This window comes from Bufo gargarizans, chromosome 5 (assembly GCF_014858855.1).
Source record: "Bufo gargarizans isolate SCDJY-AF-19 chromosome 5, ASM1485885v1, whole genome shotgun sequence".
In the NCBI taxonomy this organism is placed as follows: Eukaryota; Metazoa; Chordata; class Amphibia; order Anura; family Bufonidae; genus Bufo; species Bufo gargarizans.
The window spans coordinates 123,788,095-123,809,977 of record NC_058084.1 but is presented as its reverse complement, the minus strand read 5'-3'; the positions used below and the strand labels follow the sequence as shown (position 1 = coordinate 123,809,977).

General features: G+C 44.2%; 1 protein-coding gene across 1 annotated transcript in view; it reads left to right on the top strand.

Moving 5' to 3' along the window:
• LOC122939334 (meprin A subunit beta-like) overlaps positions 1-21,383 on the top strand; it is a 149,096-nt gene extending 127,713 nt beyond the window's left edge. Inside the window, exons 12-14 of the mRNA XM_044295403.1 lie at positions 10,424-10,429; positions 14,494-14,670; positions 20,737-21,383. Coding sequence (XP_044151338.1) covers positions 10,424-10,429; positions 14,494-14,670; positions 20,737-21,383 — 830 coding nt within the window. The remainder of the gene's footprint in view (positions 1-10,423; positions 10,430-14,493; positions 14,671-20,736) is intronic.
• Positions 21,384-21,883: the final 500 nt, after the last annotated feature.

Below are 21,883 nucleotides of genomic sequence, written 5' to 3'. Positions count from 1 at the left end.
CCAAAGGGTGCAACCAAATAATAATTTGAAGGTGCCAGTAAATTTGTCTGGTCCATTTTTGGAGTTTTGCATGAAATCACACACACCTAGCCATGGAACAGCTGAGAAGCCAATTGACCCATTACTTTTGGTCCCTTAACAAGTGGGAGGCACATATGCAAACTGTTGTAATTCCTACACCGATCACCTGATTTAGATGTAAATACCCTCAAATTAAAGCTGACAGTCTGCAGGTAAAGCACATCTTGTTTGTTTCATTTCAAATCCATTGTGGTGGTGTATAGAGCCAAAATGGTCGATGTCCAAATATTTATGGACCTGACTGTATAAATATATATATACACACATATGTATATGTGTGTGTGTATATATATATAATATATACCGTATTTTTCGCCCTATAAGACGTACTTTTTCCCCCTCAAAAGTGTTGCTGCGACCGTCGGGTGTATCGGCTGAGAGGGAGGAGGGGCTGGAGGCCAGCATCTGGTTCTGTAATGGCAGCGGGGCCTGGTGCATTCACTGTATTCTACTACACCGGGCCCCGCTCACTGTAGTATAATCATATCTAACTTGTGGGTATTGTTAAAGTATTCAAATCATCTTAAATCCAGCGCTGTACTACTTACTACTAACTTCTTGGCAGTCAGGAGGCCGGGCGGGCGATCGCAGCGTAGCTCACTACATCACACGCCTGCTCCGCCAACTTTATGAATGAAGCAGGCGGCGCAGGTGCATGACGTAGTGAGCTACAGATGCCCCCATAACAGTGCAGTCCACAGATGCCCCCACAATGATCCCCCATAACAGTGCCATCCACAGATGCCCCCATAACAGTGCCATCCACAGATGCCCCCATAAGAGTGCCAGCCACCCCACAAAATAGTGTCATCCACAGACCACCATTAGTTCAAAACCCACCAAAAGCACACCTTTTGGTTCAATTTTTTTTTTTCATTTTCCTCCTCAAAAACCTAGGTGCGTCTTATGGGCCGGTGCGTCTTATAGGGCGTGTGTGTGTGTGTATGTATGTATGTATATATATATATATATATATATATATACTGGGAAAACAGGCATTTTCCTCCAAACATGTGCTGCTGGGCTGATTTACAGCCAGGTGAGGTCAAATACCGGACCGGATTTTAAATGCCGGGTTTTGGCAGCATCTGGCTGTCCTTAAATAGGCAGCTGGGTTCAGAAGCCATGTCTCTGTGTTGGGATCTGGGAGCCTTGTGTCTGGATAAAGGCTTGCTACCTGTTTTGGCTGAAAACAGGTTGGTGCTGCTATTAGTGTTGAGCGCGAATATTCGAATTGCGATTTTTTTTCTCGAATATCGCAATTTCGAGATTTCGCGAATATTTAGAATATCGTTTTATATATTCGCGAAATCGAATATTCGTTTTTTTTTATTGTTATATTTTTTTCTTTCCCACTTCCCTTAAGTTGTTCTTACCTGTCCTCTGGATTCCTGGCTTCCTGGCTGCTCCAGTCAGTGGCGTTTTCAACTTACTGCTATATTCCATATTAGCTAAATTACAATCTAATCTATATGTGTATTTTACGAAATTTCGCAATATTGCTCTAACTTCGTCTTTTAGAATATTCGTAATATTGCTCTAACTTCGTCTTTCAGAATATTACGAATATTCTAAAAGACGAAGTTAGAGCAATATTAAGAACATACGCAAAAGTCGAAATTGCGATGCGAGTAATATAACACGAAATAATCGCATGAAGATTTCAACTTAGCACTGCTATATTCCATATTCTAGCCTAATATGGAATATAGCTGTGCTAACTTAGCACAGCTATATTCCATATTAGGCTAGAATATGGAATATAGCAGTGCTAAGTTGAAATCTTCATGCGATTATTTCGTGTTATATTACTCGCATCGCAATTTCGACTTTTGCGTATGTTCTTAATATTGCTCTAACTTCGTCTTTTAGAATATTCGTAATATTCTAAAAGACGAAGTTAGAGCAATATTACGAATATTCTAAAAGACGAAGTTAGAGCAATATTACGAAATTTCGTAAAATACACATGGATTGTATTTAAGCTAATATACTGCTATAGTAATATTTTTTAATAGTGTACATATTTTACAAAACTTAAGTTCAGAAGAGGCAAAAAAAAATTTGAGGAAAAAAAAGGGATTATAGCACTATATTAGCTAAATTACAATCTATATATGTATTTTACGAAATTTCGTAATATTGCTCTAACTTCTTCTTTTAGAATATTCGTAATATTCTAAGAGACGAAGTTAGAGCAATATTACGAAATTTCGTAAAATACACATAGCCTAGCCATAGTCAATTAGCATAGGAACGTTGCCTTATACTATCAAGATAAATAATCGCAATCCGCGAAAAATAAATCGCATATTATTCGCGATAATTGGAATAATTGCGAATATTCGATTTCGACGTATATAACACGAATATTCATTCGAATATTCGCAAAATATCGCGAAATCGAATATGGCACCTCCCGCTCATCACTAGCTGCTATCAGCAAGGACTCTTTGAGGCAGAATACTGCATGGTGTGAATTACCACCAAAGTGACTTTTTTTTTTGAATATTAATCCTTGTTTGGCCATTTATCTAAAGTATGAATAAAACACTGAACTGCTTGATCCAAAGAACTTGTTGTTGCCTCTATACTGAGTCCGCTAATCCTGTCTACCAGAGCGAGTCCCCACAATTGGTGGAGGATGCAGGCAAGAGCAGTGAGGCTGGCGTGAACGTCGATATTTTTGGTTTCTGCATTTTTCAGGCACAGTTGTATGTCGTACATAAAACCAGCTGTATTACAACCAGTGCCCCATGACAAAATGGAGGCTGTTGTGAAGGCCCTCATGGAGGCTAATCTGCATCAGAGAGAGGCAAACCTGCAGCAACACGAGGCTAATAAGCAATAGAAGGAGACTAACCAGTTGCTGCTACAACACGTGATGGCTTTGCAGACAGCAGGAGCAATGCCCGAAAAAGCAGTCCTTGCCGCGATTCCTAAGATGACCCCCGCAAACGACATCGAAACCTACCTGGCGATGTACGAGAAAGTGGCCATCAGGGAAAAGCTACCCGTGACCAGTAAGTTGAGGTGGTCGCTCCATTCCTGGCATCTGATTCCCAGTGGGTGTATTGGATGATCAAGCGGCCGACTACCAAAAAGTAAAGGGTGAGATTTTGGCAAGGGGGACGAATGTGTTGGTCCGGGCTCAGCGGGTACATCAGTGGGGGTTTTAGCCGGCTGAGCCTGGGAGGACCCAGTATTATGACTTACTCCACCTTGTGCAAAAGTGGCTACAGCCTGATGTGCTGAGTCCCCTGGCTATGCTGGATAGACTATTAGCCGATATGTTCTGGAGGGCTTTGCCATACCCTCTCCAGCACTGGATCGGTCAGGTGTCTCCTGGCAATGCCCTTGAGATGGTGGACCTGGTGGAATGCTATGAAGCTACCAGGAATCTAAAGGAGGGTTCTGTCGGGAGGGTGGACGGCAAACCCCGGAAATCTCCACCCCATATTTGGAGATTTGAGCTGATAAAACCCACCCGGAATGTACCCACTGCAGACCTGGCTCCGATAGTCTGCTGGTGGTGTAAGGAGCCTGGCCATGTAAGGGCTGACTGTCCCCATCAAGTTGAGCCCATGGACATTAACTATGGCTACCATCAGTCGCTATATGCCAGGAGGCTGTGTGCAACAGGTTCCCCAGAATTTCTAGATCACATGTGACTGGTGGAAGTGGGAGACACTACGACGGAGGCTCTGCTGGACTCAGGGAGTATGGTGACCCTAGTAAGGGCTACCCTGTTGCGGTCCACTTAGTATACTGGCTGGAAAGTCGGTGATGCACATCCATGTAGACCTTAAAGTCTGCCCCACCGCGCTGGTGTCTCTAACCACTGTGGCCGGTAGATGGACCCACGAGGTGACTGTCCCCACAAATCTACATTATGAACTCATAATAGGGAGAGACTTCCCGGGTTTCCTGGCACTGTGGCCTGTTATGAGAGTGACTGATCCCATGACCTATGAGACAGGGGTAACCCTAGCAGAGTGGCCCAACTCCGGGGAGACCAGAACCCTGGAAAACCTGAGACGAAAGGGCCAGCGGTAGGGGTGACTGCCACTTTGGTTGAAGAGGGGGAGACAACCCCGCTAAGTGTGATGGTGGGAGACACGGAGGACTTGCCGCTGGGTCCTGAATTGGCAGACATCAATGTCTCCGGGGATAATTTTGTTACCACCCAACGTCGGGACCCAACCCTATCCCGAGCCTGGGAAAATGTGTTAGTAGTAGATGGTGAACCACAACAACCTGGGGCAGAATCAGTGTTTCCCCATTTTCTGGTTCATCAAGATATGTTGTATCTGGTAAACCAACTACAGGGTGAGCCTATTGAACAGTTGGTGGTCCCCAAGGCTTATCACAAGCTTGTGTTAGATCTAGCCCACCAACACGCTCTCGGGGTCACCTGGGGCTGCAGAAAACTCAGGATTGTATTCTACAGTGGTTTTACTGGCCCAGCATATTCAAAGAAGTGGAAGAGTTTTGTAAGTCTTGCCCGACCTGCCAGATGACTAGCCCCCAGCCACATTTCTGTAGTCCCCCAGTACCTCTCCCGATTAGTACCATTTGACCAAATAGCTATGGACCTCATAGGCCCAGTACCAAAGTCCGCCAGAGGGCATCAACACATCTTTTTCATTCTAGACTATGCCACTCGGTACCTGTAGGTGGTGCCACTGCGACATAACTCGGCCAAACTCATAGCTAAGAAGTTAAAGGAGATGTTTTCCCGAGTAGGACTACCTAAAGAGGTTCTGACCGACCAAGGGACCCCTTTTATATCAAAGGTGATGATGGAACTTTGTAAGTTGCTGCACATAAAACCACTACGGACATCCGTTTACCTTCCACAAACGGATGGTCTGGTAGAACGGTTAAACCAAACATTAAAAAATATGTTGAAAAAGGTAGTGCCTCCTTCTGCCCTATCTCATGTTTGCAGTGCGGGAGGTATCCAAGGCCTCTACTGGGTTCTCGCCCTTTGAACTGCTATATGGCAGACACCCTTGTGGTCTCTTGGACGTGGCCAACAACAATCCATTCCACATAAAAGTGTCATGAAGTACATACATTACCCAGATGCAAGATCGGATAGAGACAGTGTTGCCTCTTGTTAGGCAGCATATGGAGGCAGCTCAGCGAGCCCAGAGTCGGGTCTATAATCAGCAGGCTCGGGTCCGGATCTTTAACCCGGGTGATCGGGTTTTGCTTCTGGTGCCAAACGTGGACAGTAAGTTCCTAGCTAGGTGGCAGGGGCCCTAGGAGGTACTCGAGAAAATTGGAGATGTAAACTACAAGGTACACCAGCCATGGCAGCGAAAGCTGAAGCAGGTTTACCATGTGAATTTACTCAAACAGTGAAAAGATAGGGAAACCTGTACAGAAGACAGCCCACATCCATGTTCCGACTAACAAACTCCCTGGCCTCCTGAGTCTGTTTAGAGGAGAGGCTGTAAGCAATTTTTACTGCGGCAGCCACCTCTCTTGCATCAGACAGAGGGGCCGATACCTTTTCTCCTAGAAAACCTGGCCGCGGGCTGTCTTCTTTGCGGAAGGTAAACGGACGTCCGTAGTTGTTTTATGTGCAGAAACGTATAGAGTTCCCTTTGACATAAAAGGGGTCTCTTGGTCGGTCAGAACCTCTTTAGGTAGTCCTACTCGGGAAAACATCTCCATTAACTGCTTAGCTATGAGTTTGGCCGAGGTATGTTGCTGTGGCACTGCCTCCGGGTACTGAGTGGCGTAGTCTAGAAAGACTAAGATGTGTTGATGCGCTCTGGCGGACTTCGGTACTGGGCCTATGAGGTCTATAGCTATTTGGTCAAATGGTAATTCGATAATCGGGAGAGGTACTAGGGGACTACGGAAATGTGGCTGGGGGCTAGTTATCTGGCAGGTCGGGCAAGACTTACAAAACTCTTCCACTTCTTTGAATATGCTGGGCCAGTAAAACTGCTGTAGAATACGATCCTGAGATTTTTGCAGCCCCGGGTGACACCCGAGAGCGTGTTGGTGGGCTAGATCTAACAAAAGCTTGTGATAAGCCTTGGGGACCACCAACTGTTCAATAAGCTCACCCTGTAGTTGGCTTACCCAATACAACATATCTTGATGAACCACAAAACAGGGAAACACTGACTCTGCCCCAGGTTGTTGTGGTTCATCTACTATTAACAAATTTTCCCAGGAGCGGGATAGGGTTGGGTCCTGACGTTTGGCGGTACCAAAATTATCCCCAGAGACATTGAGGTCTGCAAATTCAGGACCTCCACGTCTCCCACCATCACACTTAGCGGGGTTGTCTCCCCCTCTTCCACCGAAGTGGCAGTCACCCCTACCGCTGGCCCTTCGGTCTCAGGTTCCCAGGATTCTGGTCTCCCCCTAAGCGGGCCACTCTGCTAGGGTTATCCCTGTCTCATGGGTATCAGTCATTCTCATAACAGACCACAGTGCTGGGAAGCCCGGGAAGTCTTTCCCTATTATGAGTTCATAATGTAGATTTGTGGCGACAGCCACCTCGTGGATCCATCTACCGGCCACAGTGGTTAGGCACACCAGCGTGGTGCGGTAGTCTTTTAAGTCTCCATGGAAGCACATCACCCCGACTTTTCGCCCAATATACTCAGTGGACCGCACCAGGCTAGGTCTTACTAGGGTCACCATACTCCCTGAGTCCAGCAGAGTCTCGGCCGGAGTGTCTTCCACTTCCACCTGGCACAATTGAACTAGAGACTCTGGGGTACCTGTTGCACACAGCCTCCTGGCATATAGCGACTGACAGTAGCCATAGTTAGTGTCCATGGGCCAGGCTCCTGACACAGCCAGCAGATTATCGGAGCCAGGTCCGCAGTGGTTACATCCCGGGGGGGGGGGATGTTTTATCAGCTCAAATCTCCGGGCCTTGGTTGGAGATTTCCGAGGTTTGCCGACCCCCCTCCCGACAGAACCCTCCTTTAGATTCCTGGTAGCTTCATAGCATTCCACCAGGTCCACCATCTCAAGGGCATTGCCAGGAGACACCTGACCTATCCAGTGCTGGAGAGGGTATGGGAAAGCCCTCCAGAGCATATCGGCTAATAGTCTATCCAGCATATCCGGGGGACTCGGCACATCAGGCTGTAGCCACTTTTGAAAGAGGTGGACTAAGTCATAATACTGGGTCCTCACAGGCTCAGCTGACTAAAACCCCCACTGATGTACCCGCTGGGCCCGGACCAACACATTCACCGCAGTCTTGCCAAAATCTCACCCTTTACTTTTTGGTAGTCGGCCGCTTGATCATCTGGCAAGTCGAAATGCACCCACTAGGAATAGGATGTGTCATGTCCTGCTCTGACTATGTACGGAGGTCAGCCAGAATAGCAGCACGTGTTTAGTGTTCTGTTTTGGAGCCGTGCTGGATCCGCCTCCCATCAGGTGCACTGGGTGGGGTCATTAGTTTAAATAGCACTCTATCCCAGTGCTCTGAGCGGGTAATAGAAATCATTCTGGCCTTGGAAGCAAGGAGGGAAGGTTGCCAGTTCCAGCTCAGAAAAGATAAGTGTGGTTTTCAGTTTTTGTTGTTTGCTTGGTTGTGTTGGTGTCATCTCTCCCATCCAGGTTCTGTGCGAGCAGGCTGCTCCTATTCCCATTTTTACCATCTATGGGAATCTAGGGTGTTTTAGCCCAGGCACGAGGACACTTCATTCCTACCATCAAGGTTTGAATGTGGGCTGAGCAGAGCAGGGAGAGAAGTCCGGGATTTGCTAGGAGGTGACCCTTCCCCTGCTTCTCGCCTAGAGCCTGGTTTGCTGGTTTATCTGTATGCCTGAGATCCCGCCCGGTGTGACAGGATGCCAGGAATGGAGCGACGACCTCAGCCCACTGGTCACGGGGTAGCCACTTTCTCATACATCCCCAGGTAGGTTTCGATGTTGTCTGCGGAGGTCATCTCAGGAATCGCGGCACGGACTGCTTTCTGGGCATCGTGGAAGCTCAGGGTTGCTCCTGCTGTCTGCAAATACATCACGTGTTGTAGCAGCAGCTGGTTAGTCTCCTGCTGCTGCTTATTAGCCTCATGTTGCTGCATGTTGTCTCTCTCTGCTGCAGATTAGCCTCCATGAGGGCCTTCAGAACAGCCTCCATTTTGTCATTGGGCACTGGTTGTAATACAGCTGGTTTAATGTACGACATACAACCGTGCCTGAAAAATGCAGAAACCTAAAATATCGGCGTTCACGCCAGCCCCACTGCTCTTGCCCGCATCCTATTGTGGGGACTCGCTCTGGTAGACAGGATTAGCGGACTCAGTATAGAGGCAACAACAAGTTATTTTAATCAAACAGTTCAGTGTTTTATTCACACTTTAGGCAAGTGACAAAACAAGCAGTCATAAACAAGCAAAAAGTCACCTTGCGGTGTTGGTGGTCAGTGTTCCCTCTAAGCCTTGGCAGCTGCTGAGTGGGGTCGGCTCAGAGCTGGGCACAGCGCTATCAAAGGTGGGCGATAGAAATACCTAAGATAATTGTCACTTCAAAGAGCATACAAACCTCTGCGCCATCCCATACAATACAGTATAACCCCTGCACCATCCCGTACAATATACAGTATAGTCCTCTCTGTGATCACTGGACATTGCTCTCCATATAAAAACCATACAGGGGAAAAAAATCTTTGATCCAGAGAACTTACAAAGAAAAACTATTAACCAAGAGGCTAAACAAAACCCAGTTTCTGACCCTTATGGTAAAACATAACTTTCATTTGATTGCTTTAATACCTAAAGGGAAAAAAATAATTTAAAAAACCTGCTGTTTCTCTAGATGACCTTATATTGATAGTAGTGGTAATAGAGTCTCAAAGGTCTGTAAAAATAGTGTAGCTGCTTTTATAGACCCTTGAGACTCTATTAACACTACTATCAATATAAGGTCATCTAGAGAAACAGCAGGTTTTTTAAATTATTTTTTTTCCTTTAGGTATTAAAGCAATCAAATGAAAGTTATGTTTTAACATAAGGGTCAGAACAGAACCGCACACAAAATGTCTCCTGCAGAGTGAAGAAAGACCTTGCTAAGTGCTAACCTGACACTGGCTAGGACGTCTAACTTATACATCTTCTTGTATACAGTGATATGGACCATGCTGGCAGAACCTGGGCATCTCCTGTATATAATTATATATGTACAGCTGGTATAAGTTATACATCTTCTTGTATACAGTGATATGGACCATGCTGGTATAACCTGTGCATCTCCTGTATATAATTATATATGTTACTTTTTCCCCCATTTTCCTTGGCTGAGACAAGTAACATTGCCAATGCAAAACCTGAAGGGAATGCAAAGCTGTTCCAGAGAGACTCACTTTAGCCTCCCTGGCTATATCTACCCCCCCCCCCCCCCCCCCAGCTGTGTGGAGAAGGCCTCGGTGGAATGCACATACCGGCAGAGGTGCACCCGACGTTTGCTCCTCAGGGTTTGTTGTTCTGCGGTCTGGGAAAGCTGGGTGAAAGTCGGAATGGCAGCAATATTGGCTTTCACCCAGCTTTTCTAGAAGCGGATAGAACAAAAAAAATATATATTATTGCAGTATAGGCACACAGAGATTTGTGAACAGATGTAGCAGAGCTTGGTTTGTAAATGGACTGTTTGAGGCCGCAGTGTCTGTGCTGTGAACAGTCGGTACATGCGGCTACAGTCCAATGTAAGGAGTCAGGACACAGTAGGATTTCACGTTGTACCCCAACATATACAGTAAGCACCTGCCCTGCTGCACCTAACATTACAAGATCAGCTCTGCAGAATCTAACAAGCTCAGCCCTGCTCTGCATCTAACAAGCTCTGCCCTGCTCTGCATCTAACAAGCTCTGCCCTGCTGCATTTAACAAGCTCGGCTCTACTACTCTAAGAAGCTCAGCTCTGCTGCATGCATCCACATATAGGACCGGTATCCTGGTCTCCAAAACTCCACAAAGTGACTTTTCCTTGTGGGGAACAGACCTTACCGGCACCGCCCCAGAATGCCTCTTGTCAAGGTCGGAGTGTGTCCGGTTTAATAAATATTAGCGGTCCCCCCTTATTACTGTGGCGCACTGGCGGTGTCAGACTCAGGGTGACTGCTTTGGGGCGGGAAATATCCGGGATGTGAGGATTGAGATGGAATACATTAGAATTTCAAAAACACTGCTGCTCCTTCCTCCACCTTCACAGCAGTGAGATTTATGGGGCCGGGGGACATTAGCACTGCAGCGGGGCCCTTCCCTTCTCTCAATCAGACCGCCACATTACCTCTGCCTGTGGCTGTGCTGTGCACTGCTGCGCTCAGTCCTCCTCTTCAGTTAGAAAAGGAGGAGGCAGCAGTAGCGTGGGAACATGTAGTAGGCGGCGCCCCGCTGAGCTGCTCACGGAAGGAGGAAGTGTTGAAGAAGTCATAAATAGTGTGGGCAAGTGTGGGCATTTTGCGAGCGGGTGCGCTGAGCGGACTTATTAAACTTGTGTGCGGGGGCACAATAATTGCTGTGCGGCCGCGCACCCGCGCAGCTTAGAGGGAACACTGTTGGTGGTTATTCACACCATGCGGCAATTCTGCCTCAAAGAGTCCTTGAGAATAGCAGCACCAACCTGTTTTCACACCAAACAGGTATCAAGCCTGACACAAGGCTCCCAGATCCCAACACAGAGACATGGCTTCTGAGCCCAGCTGCCTATTTAAGGACAGCCAGGTGCTGCCAAAACCCGGACAGGCATTTAAAATCCGGTCTGGTATTTGAACTCACCTGGCTGTAAATCAGCCCAGAAGCACATGCTGGGAGGAAAATACCTGTTTTCCCAGATGAAACCTCTCACTTGGTCACTATATATATATATATATACATATATATATATATATATATATATATATATATTTATAGTGCAATTAAAGCAGCACAACAATCCACAAATAATTAGGTTGGTGTGTCAGCGGCTACGGACGTGATCCAAACATCCAGTGTAGATAAAAATAAAGTAATTCCACGGCACTCCCAAAGATGTGGTTCAAAAGTAGTGTTCTTTAATCACCAAAGCAACATTTCAGTCCTCTTACTGTGACTTTTTCCACTGCTTGTGAATAGTCCCAGTAAGAGGACTGAAACGTCGCTTTGGTGATTAAAGAACACTACTTTTGTACCACAGCTTTGGGAGTGCCGTGGAATTACAATATATACAGTACAGACCAAAAGTTTGGACACACTTTCTCATTCAAAGAGTTTTCTTTATTTTCATGACTATGAAGGCATCAAAACTATGAATTAACACATGTGGAATTATATACATAACAAACAAGTGTGAAACAACTGAAAATATGTAATATTCTAGGTTCTTCAAAGTAGCCACCTTTTGCTTTGATTACTGCTTTGCACACTCTTGGCATTCTCTTGATGAGCTTCAAGAGGTAGTCACCTGAAATGGTCTTCCAACAGTCTTGAAGTACTTCCCAGAGATGCTTAGCACTTGTTGGCCCTTTTGCCTTCACTCTGCGGTCCAGCTCACCCCAAACCATCTTGATTGGGTTCAGGTCCGGTGACTTTGGAGGCCAGGTCATCTGGCGCAGCACCCCATCACTCTCCTTCATGGTCAAATAGCCCTTACACAGCCTGGAGGTGTGCTTGGGGTCAATGTCCTGTTGAAAAATAAATGATGGTTCAACTAAACGCAAACCGGATGGAATAGCATGCCGCTGCAAGATGCTGTGGTAGCCATGCTGGTTCAGTATGCCTTCAATTTTGAATAAATCCCCAACAGTGTCACCAGCAAAGCACCCCCACACCATCACACCTCCTCCTCCATGCTTCACGGTGGGAACCAGGCATGTAGAGTCCATCCGTTCACCTTTTCTGCGTCGCACAAAGACACAGTGGTTGGAACCAAAGATCTCAAATTTGGACCCATCAGACCAAAGCACAGATTTCCACTGGTCTAATGTCCATTCCTTGTGTTCTTTAGCCCAAGTCTCTTCTGCTTGTTGCCTGTCCTTAGCAGTGGTTTCCTAGCAGATATTCTACCATGAAGGCCTGATTCACACAGTCTCCTCTTAACAGTTGTTCTAGAGATGTGTCTGCTGCTAGAACTCTGTGTGGCATTGACCTGGTCTCTAATATGAGCTGTTGTTAACCTGCGATTTCTGAGGCTGGTGACTCGGATGAACTTATCCTCCACAGCAGAGGTGACTCTTGGTCTTCCTTTCCTGGTGCGGTCCGCATGTGAGCCAGTTTCTTTGTAGCGCTTGATGGTTTTTGTGACTGCACTTGGGGACACTTTCAAAGTTTTCCCAATTTTTCTGACTTTTCTTAAAGTAATGATGGCCACTAGTTTTTCTTTACTTAGCTCCTTTTTTCTTGCCATAATACAAATTCTAACAGTCTATTCAGTAGGACTATCAGCTGTGTATCCAGCTGACTTCTCCACAATGCAACTGATGGTCCCAACCCCATTAATAAGGCAAGAAATCCCACTTATTAAACCTGACAGGGCACACCTGTGAAGTGAAAACCATTTCAGGTGACTACCTCTTGAAGCTCATCAAGAGAATGCCAAGAGTGTGAAAAGCAGTAATCAAAGCAAAAGGTGGCTACTTTGAAGAACCTAGAATATGACATATTTTCAGTTGTTTCACACTTTTTGTTATGTATATAATTCCACGTGTTAATTCATAGTTTTGATGCCTTCAGTGTGAATCTACAATTTTCATATTCATGAAAATAAAGAAAACTCTTTGAATGAGAAGGTGTGTCCAAACTTTTGGTCTGTACTGTATATATATATGTGTGTGTATATATGTATAAATGTGCAGGTATATACACTCACCTAAAGAATTATTAGGAACACCTTTTCTTTTTCTCATTAATGCGATTATCTAGTCAACCAATCACATGGCAGTTGCTTCAATGCATGTAGGGTTGTGGTCCTGGTCAAAACAATCTCCTGAACTCCAAACTGAATGTCAGAATGGGAAAGAAAGGTGGGCTACAACAGCAGAAGACCCCACCGGGTACCACTCATCTCCACTACAAATAGGAAAAAGAGGCTACAATTTGCACGAGCTCACCAAAATTGGACTGTTGAAGACTGGAAAAATGTTGCCTGGTCTGATGAGTCTCGATTTCTGTTGAGACATTCAAATGGTAGAGTCCGAATTTGTATCCATCATGCCTTGTTACCACTGTGCAGGCTGGTGGTGTAATGGTGTAGGGGATGTTTTCTGGGCACACTTTAGGCCCCTTAGTGCCAATTGGCCATCGTTTAAATGCCACGGGCTACCTGAGCATTGTTTCTGACCATGTCCATCCCTTCATGACCACCATGTACCCATCCTCTGATGGCTACTTCCAGCAGGATAATGCACCATGTCACAAAGCTCGAATCATTTCAAATTGGTTTCTTGAACATGACAATGAGTTCACTGTACTGAAATGGCCCCCACAGTCACCAGATCTCAACCCAATAGAGCATCTTTGGGATGTGGTGGAAAGGGAGCTTCGTGCCCTGGATGTGCATCCCTCAAATCTCCATCAACTGCAAGATGCTATCCTATCAATATGGTCTAACATTTCTAACGAATGTTCCTAATAATTCTTTAGGTGAGTGTGTATATATATATATATATATATATATATACACTGCCTGTCCCCAAAAAAATCGCCACAAAAATAAAAAAAGAATCTCAATAGGGTTAAGGTCTGGACTCTGTGGTGGCCAATCCCTGTGTGAAAATGATGTCTTATGCTCCCTGAACAACTCTTGCACAATTTGAGCCTGATGAATCCTGGCATTCTCCCCCCTCCCTTGTCACTCTCTTCTCCCCCTCCCTCCCTTGTCACTCTCTTCTCCTCCCCCCCCCCTCCCTTGTCACTCTCTTCTCCCCCCCCCCTCCCTTGTCACTCTCTTCTCCCCCCCCCCCCTCCCTTGTCACTCTCTTCTCCCCCCCCTCCCTCCCTTGTCACTCTTATCCCCCGAGTGTGCGCACCCTTTTTGGTAATGAGGAGGTGTCCTAGATGGGCACCTATTCTCGCCTGCCCGTCATCCTGGCCCTGCATTCATATAACTAATCCTTTAAGGGGTTCCCTAAGCTTTTTGTGAAATCTGACCATTCTTCTGTCCTGAAGAAAGATAGGTTATTTAGTACTTTTCTGTAAATGAAACTGAACAGGAAGAGAAGGGCATACATCTGGTCGTGACCCGAGTGGAAGAGCATGCAGAGTGCCTGAGTGGAGCGGAGATGGCAGCATTGATGATGCGATGAAGGGGTAAATACTAATAACCTATCTTTCTTCCACATGACAAGAGAAAGGTTGGATTTCCTAAAAAGCTCAGAGAACCCCTCTAACTGTACTTGTTAATGATATTGAATGTTTACATACTGATAGTGGATTTTATCTGCTTTCAGATCGTTATTATGTGTGGGATAATCCTGCGGTGAATGGCCAGAAATATACATATCCCAATGGGACTGCTTACAATAGAACTGGTGGCAATGGAGAATATCTCTTTACGGCTGAAGAATGGCTTTATAGAAGGGACTTCCTGAAAGGAGGAGATGCTTTCATTTCGATATCCATGGAAGGTACGTCACAAATGTATTTACTTAAAGGTGTTTTCCAGGAGTAAAATATTGATGATCTATCCTCAGGATAGCTCATCAATATGTGATCAATGGGAGTTTGACTCCTGGCACCTCCGCCGATCAGTTGTTTGAAGAGGCTGCAGCACTCCAGTGAGGCCAATGACATCACATTCGCAAGTCATATAACCTATGTGACAAATCATTCCCATTCAAATGAATGGGCCTGGGCTGCAGTACCAAGCATAGCCACTATATAATGTATGGCACTATGCTTGGTAGACTATGATAAGGATGTTGAATCAAACAAAACTAATTGATAAAGATGGCTCTACTGAATGGAGGGAATTCTGGCTAGGTGCACAATCAAATGTAAGCCCCCGTTTACCAAATGAGATATGTTTATGTAAATAGTAGTAGATGTCAATAGATCGGCACTCACAATGAAAAATCGTGAGTACCTCATGAACGTTGCTACACTAAGTGTCTATATCGAATTTTGTGCACCTCATGAACGTTGCTACACTAAGTGTCTATATCGAATTTTTTGGATCAAAAAGTTCGCATAAATACATCACGCGAACTTTGATCGAAGAACAACTACGATCATTCAATAAGGGGAGTTTAAACAAGTGTGTACACTGAACCAGTATAATGTTTGAAGAATCTCCAGCTTTATGATTAATATGTGCATGTTCGGATTTAACCAGAGTTTTTGTACATGAGCCTTTGATTTGATTTTAGAAACTGTTTCAAGAACCACTCAGTTTGATATATTTTTTGTACAATCCTTCTGAATCCGTTTTTGAGTATTGGCCAATACGTACTGTGCAAGTTTAATGTATATGGAATTTTAATGAATACATTTTAAATAGAATTTTTTATTGAATTTGCGTGACCCCTATATTTGTGAGTGCCGATCTATTTACATAAACATATGATGAGGATGTAGTCAGACTCCCATTGATGGCAGATAGGAAAAAACTGTTCCAGCACTAGTGATGAAACTTCGTTGCACTTTATTTCTTCTTGTAGCAAATGACACAATTCTCCACCCTAGCATAGTTGACGCGTTTCGAATACAGGTGTGTTCTTAGTCGTACCCCACTGATGGCAGTCAATGGCAAAATGTCAGTCAGACGAGAGGACTGACTGCATTTGAGGGACTTCCAAATAGAAAAGAGACATAGTAGATGTCTAAAAGGGAGAGGCTCAAGTAGTCCAAGCTGGCAGAATCAGAATGGAAGCTGCGTGAGTGACTGAGCTAACCAGTGAGAAACATAAAGAAATAGGAGTAGATAGCCTCAGATCAGCCAATATCAATTGGTTTATAATGGTTGTAACTAGGGATGAGCGACTTAACTTCGGATGAAACATCTGAAGTCGATTCACATAAAACTTAGTTTCAATACGGTACAGAACGAATGCTCCGTACAGTATTACAATGTATTGGCTCTAAAGAGCCGAAGTTATTACTTTGCGAAGTCTTGCGAGACTTTGCATAATAACTTCAGAAATTGGTTTATACTGTAAAAAAGTGGTACCTTGGAACCGAACCCGAGTTCGGGAAATAACTTGGGCTCATCTGAGGTAATACATTCTAATACTGTACGGAGAGCTTGCTCCGTACAGTATTGAAACAGAGTTTTATGCGAAACGACTTTGGATGTTTCATCCAAAGTCGATTTGCTTATCCCTAGTTGTAACTGTTCAATTGGATGTGGCTCTTCACCTTCAAGTGGACGTTAAAGATAAAGTTCAGTTTTAATGCAAGAATTTGTTTGTGAATTATAAAAAGTAAAGGTGATGGAGTGATGTAACCTAGTAAAATCAGTGCAGTCTCAGAGTTGTTCCAAAGCTCCTCCTCATATCAGCCTGCTTACATTGCTCTATCTGTTTAGTTTAGGCTCCTTTCACACTAGCGTTCGCTGGTCCGCTCGTGAGCTCCGTTTGAAGGCGCTCACGAGCGGACCCGAACGCAGCCGTCCAGCCCTGATGCAGTCTGAATGGAGCGGATCCGCTCAGACTGCATCAGTCTGGCGGCGTTCAGCCTCCGCTCCGCTCGCCTCCGCACGGACAGGCGGACAGCTGAACGCTGCTTGCAGCGTTCGGGTGTCCGCCTGGCCGTGCGGAGGCGTGCGGATCCGTGCGGATCCGTCCAGACTTACAATGTAAGTCAATGGGGACGGATCCGTTTGAAGATGCCACAATATGGCTCAATCTTCAAGCGGATCCGTCCCCCATTGACTTTACATTGAAAGTCTGGACGGATCCGTCCAAGGCTATTTTCACACTTAGCTTTTTTTAGCTAATATAATGCAGACGGATCCGATCGAACGCTAGTGTGAAAGTAGCCTTATCTACTCTGAGTAGTTGAGATGAACCTATACTATAATACCTATGTTCTAATCCTATTTTGGCCTTTATCAAACCTATCTGTAAGGTGATGTGTTAACAGAATATATGGCCAAACAAATGGCAAAACAACCATATAAAGTGCCACTGCCAAAAAGTATCAGTCACATGCATGAGTTTGGTCCACAGCTTCAAGCTATACAGCTGCCTAGATTTTTGTAAAAGTCTACATTCACATGACAGCGAAAACAAAAGCTGTTAACCACTTTAGGACCACAGGTTTATACCCCCCTAGTGAGCAGGACCTTTTTTACAAATCGGCACTTCACAACTTTAGCGGTTTATTGCTCGGTCATGCAACTTGGCACCCAAATGAATTTTACCTCCTTTTCTTCTCACAAATACAGCTTTCTTTTGGTGGTATTTGATTGCTGCTAATATTTTTCTTTTTTTTCTGATATTAATCCAAAAAGACCAAAATTTTCTCAAAAAAGTGTATTTTTAACTTTTCTGGTAAAATTGTTCAAATATAATTACATTTCTGTACAAGTTTGTGTCAGAATTTATTGTGCTACATGTCTTTGATATAAAAAATCCAATAAGTGTATATTTATTGGTTTGCGCAAAAGTTATAGCGTTTACAAACTATGGTACAAAAATGTAAATTTCCGTATTTTGAAGCAGCTCTGACTTTCTGAGCACCTGTCATGTTTCTTGAGGTGCTAGAATGCCAGAATAGTATAAATACCCCCCAAATGACCCCATTTTAGAAAGAAGACACCCCAAAGTATTCGCGGAGGGGCATGGTGAGTTCATGTATGATAAAAAAATAATAATCACAAGTTAGCGGAAAATTACACTTTCTGAGGAAAAATAATAATAATAAAGTTTCCATTTCTGCTAACTTCTGGCAAAAAAATAAAAAATCTCCCACGGACTTACTATGCCCCTCAGTTATTACCTTGGGTGTCTACTTTCCGAAATGGGGTCATTTGTGGGGTGTGTTTACTGTTCTGGCATTTTGGGCAGGGCTAAATTGTGAGCAACCCTGTAAAGCCTAAAGGTACTTGTTGGACTTTCGGCCCCTTTACGCACCTAGGCTGCAAAAAAGTGTTACACATGTGGTATCGCCGTACTCAGAAGAAGTAGGGCAATGTGTTTTGGGGTGTATTTTTATATATACCCATGCTGGGTGAGAAAAATATCTCTGTAAATTGACAACTTTGTATAAATGTTTTTTAAAAGTTGTCATTTACAGAGATATTTCTCACACACAGTATGGGTATATGTAAAAATACACCCCAAAACACATTGCCGTACTTCTCCTGAGTACGGCGATACCACATGTGTGACACTTTGTTGCAGCCTAAGTACACAAAGGGGCCCAAATTCCAATGAGTACGGATTTCACAGGGCATTTTTACGCATTTGGATTCCAAACTACTTCTCACGCTTTAGAGCCCCTAAAATGCCAGGGCAGTATAAATACCCCACAAGTGACCCCATTTTGTAAAGAAGACACCCCAAGGTATTCCGTGAGGGGTATGGTGAGTTCATGTAAGATTTTATTTTTTGTCACAAGTTAGTGGAATATGAGACCTTGTAAAAAAAATAAAAATCAATTTCCGCTAACTTGTGCCAAAAATAAAAATCTTCTATGAACTCACCATGCCCCTCACGGAATACCTTGGGGTGTCTTCTTTCCAAAATGAGGTCACTTGTGGGGTATTTATACTACCCTGGCATTTTAGGGGCCCTAAAGCGTGAGAAGTAGTTTGGAATTCAAATGCGTAAAAATGCCCCTTTTTTGACATTTTGGGCTAACTAAATTTAGGGGGTATTCCTCTGAGACTACCCATGAAAAAGAGCACACCTGCCTAGTAAAAAGGAGTGCTTGCGAAGTAAAGCTGCGATCGCTAATAAAGATCCAAAAAGCTCAAAAGTGATCTTTATGGCGCCGCAGTGATTTTACAGTGTTTTTGCAGTGATCAGAAAAAATAAATTCTGTCACTGCGGAGGGGCAGACTGAACGCAAGTGTGGGCACAAGATCAGGCCTGATCGGGCGAACACTGCGTTTTTTTGTAGAGCCTAAGGTGACCCTAATGTACTGATATAGATCTGATTGTGATCAGTCTTGATCACTTACAGATACAATAAAGTACTAGTGCTGATTAGCGACAGCGATAACGCTAATCAGCGACTAATCAGTGACTGCGGTGCAGTGGGCTGGGCGCTAACTACCTAACAAGTAGCTAAGTAACTGGCGGTGATAAGGGGCCCTTACAGGGGGGTGATCAATGACAGGGGGTGATCAGGGAGTCTATATGGGGTGATCAGGGGTTAATAAGCGACAGGGGTGGTATAATGTGTGTGTGCTGTTTGGTGCTACTTACAGAGCTGCCTGTGTCCTCTGGTGGTCGATCCAAGCAAAAGGGACCACCAGAGGAGCAGGTAGCAGGTATATAATACGCTATTTACAAAATAGCGTCTGATATACCTATTTGATTGGTTATCTAAAAAAATCTACAGCCTGCCAGCCAATGATCAGCGCTGGCAGGCTGTAGTTAAACTTGTGAACTGCGCAAGCCTGTGAGCGCACGTTCACAGGAAATCTCAGGTCTCACGAGATGACGCCAATAGGCGTCACTGATACCTGAGAGCGCTGCCGTCCGGACGCCTATCGGCGTTACCGTGACGGCAAGCGGTTAAAAACAGCAAAACTGTCAATTTGTATCTGCCATTTTTTCACTGAAGCCTTTCTGAAAAATGCCAAATAAAAACGAGCCCTTTAAATGATGTGGGGGCTGTCGGTCTGTAAATATGAACAAAATAGGAAGTCCTATTTTTAGACAGCCGATATCCAAGGCCTGTTTAAAAAAAATGGCTGTATGAATAGATCCATAGACTTCAATGGTTCTGAAAATGGCTGTGCCAGACCCTTAAAACTTACCTAAATTTTCAAAAAACTTGGCTGTGCTTCTTTGTACAGTCATAACTGTCTTTTTGGGTTTCCTTAATGTCTTTTCCATCCTTTCTATTGCCTGTTTCAGCTGCACAGCTAGATGCATTTCTTTCACAAGCAGGGAGTGTCTCCCCTCTGTGGAATCTGCCAGAACTGTACTGCTGTGACATCCTTTCCTTTACTTTCCACTATGTTTGTTTTCATCTCTGGACCTCACAGAAGAGATAAGGAGGAGGAAATCAGACTTACAGACACACAGGAGGCTTCTATAATTTGTAAAAGCTGTAGAAGCAGTTACTTTATCAGGCTCAGGATCTCAGCTACAATAGCTCTGACTCTCTCCCGCTTCTTCTGTACTGTCTTTTGTGTCTCTGTTACCAGGAATGGATCTTGCCTAAAAACATGTAGTGGAGGTGGAAGTGAGACCCCTAGTGGCCATGCCTTTACACCTTTTTTTTTTAGGTGCATGCAGACATATGTTGTAAATGAAGTGTTTTGGAAATTTGCTAGTTACACTGTTATCTATTAAATGTAATTAAATTGTGTGACAGTACAGTGACTCTTTACAATTAAATTATATTCTGCACAGAAATGGTAATAAAAAAAATATAAAACTAAAATCTATTTTCCATATGTAAGTCATAAGATAAAAAACTTTATGAAAATAATTAAAAGATTATTGAGCCAGACAGATATTCTAAACTGTATGGCCAAAAGTATTTATTTCCAATAATTCTTGTTCTTTTAACAGATATCTCTCATCTCACGATGTCTCAACCTTTGCCAGTGACCACGTCATCTACAACATTGAAATCAACATCCACCTCATCCTCAACATTGAATTCAACATCCACCTCACCCTCAACATTGAATTCAACATCCACCTCACCCTCAACATTGAATTCAACATCCACCTCACCCTCAACATTGAAATCAACATCCAACTCATCCTCAACATTCATTTCAGCATCCACCTCACCCTCAACATTGAAATCAACATCCAACTCATCCTCAACATTCATTTCAGCATCCACCTCACCCTCAACATTGAAATCAACATCCAACTCATCCTCAACATTCATTTCAGCATCCACCTTATCCTCAACATTGAAATCAACATCCAACTCATCCTCAACATTGAATTCAGCATCCACCTTATCCACAACATTGAATTCAGCATCCACCTCATCCTCAACATTGAATTCAGCATCCAACTCATCCACAACATTGAATTCAGCATCCAACTCATCCACAACATTGAATTCAGCATCCAACTCATCCACAACATTGAATTCAGCATCCACCTCGGTCTTTATTCAGTCTGAAAAATCAATAATAGCCTTAATACTGGCATCATTCTTTGCAATATTTACTTCAATGGTGGTATCTGCATTATAGAAGACTTCATGGAGATGTGCAGGTAAAATACCAAAGCAACAATCTTTCTATTACACATACTTGTGGTAATTTTGGCAAGACGCACATATATTTACGGTGACATGGAGAAACTAGAGAGTATCCTGCTTCCCTATGTCTCTACAGTACATTCAGCATGGAGGCCATTATAGAGAGGTACTGAGCAGTGTAGTTGTAAATCCAGTAGCTGTAATACAGTAAAAACCGTACTATAGTTACAGCAGTATGTCTGTGTGGGTCTCTGTCCCTCGAATCCTTCTCTCTCCGTAGACTTCTATAGGTAGCATGTAATCTCATCTCCCAAGATGGATTTAGCAGTGAATTCAGAGTGAGTAAACAGTTTAGAATGAAGGTGGTAGGTGGAATTGAGAATTATAAGTGGAGAACAGTGGTATACCTTCAACATTTGCAGACCATGCGACTGCTATGGGGGGGGGGGACGACGACGCTGCTATGGTGTACACCACTTGTCTGGTGTAAAT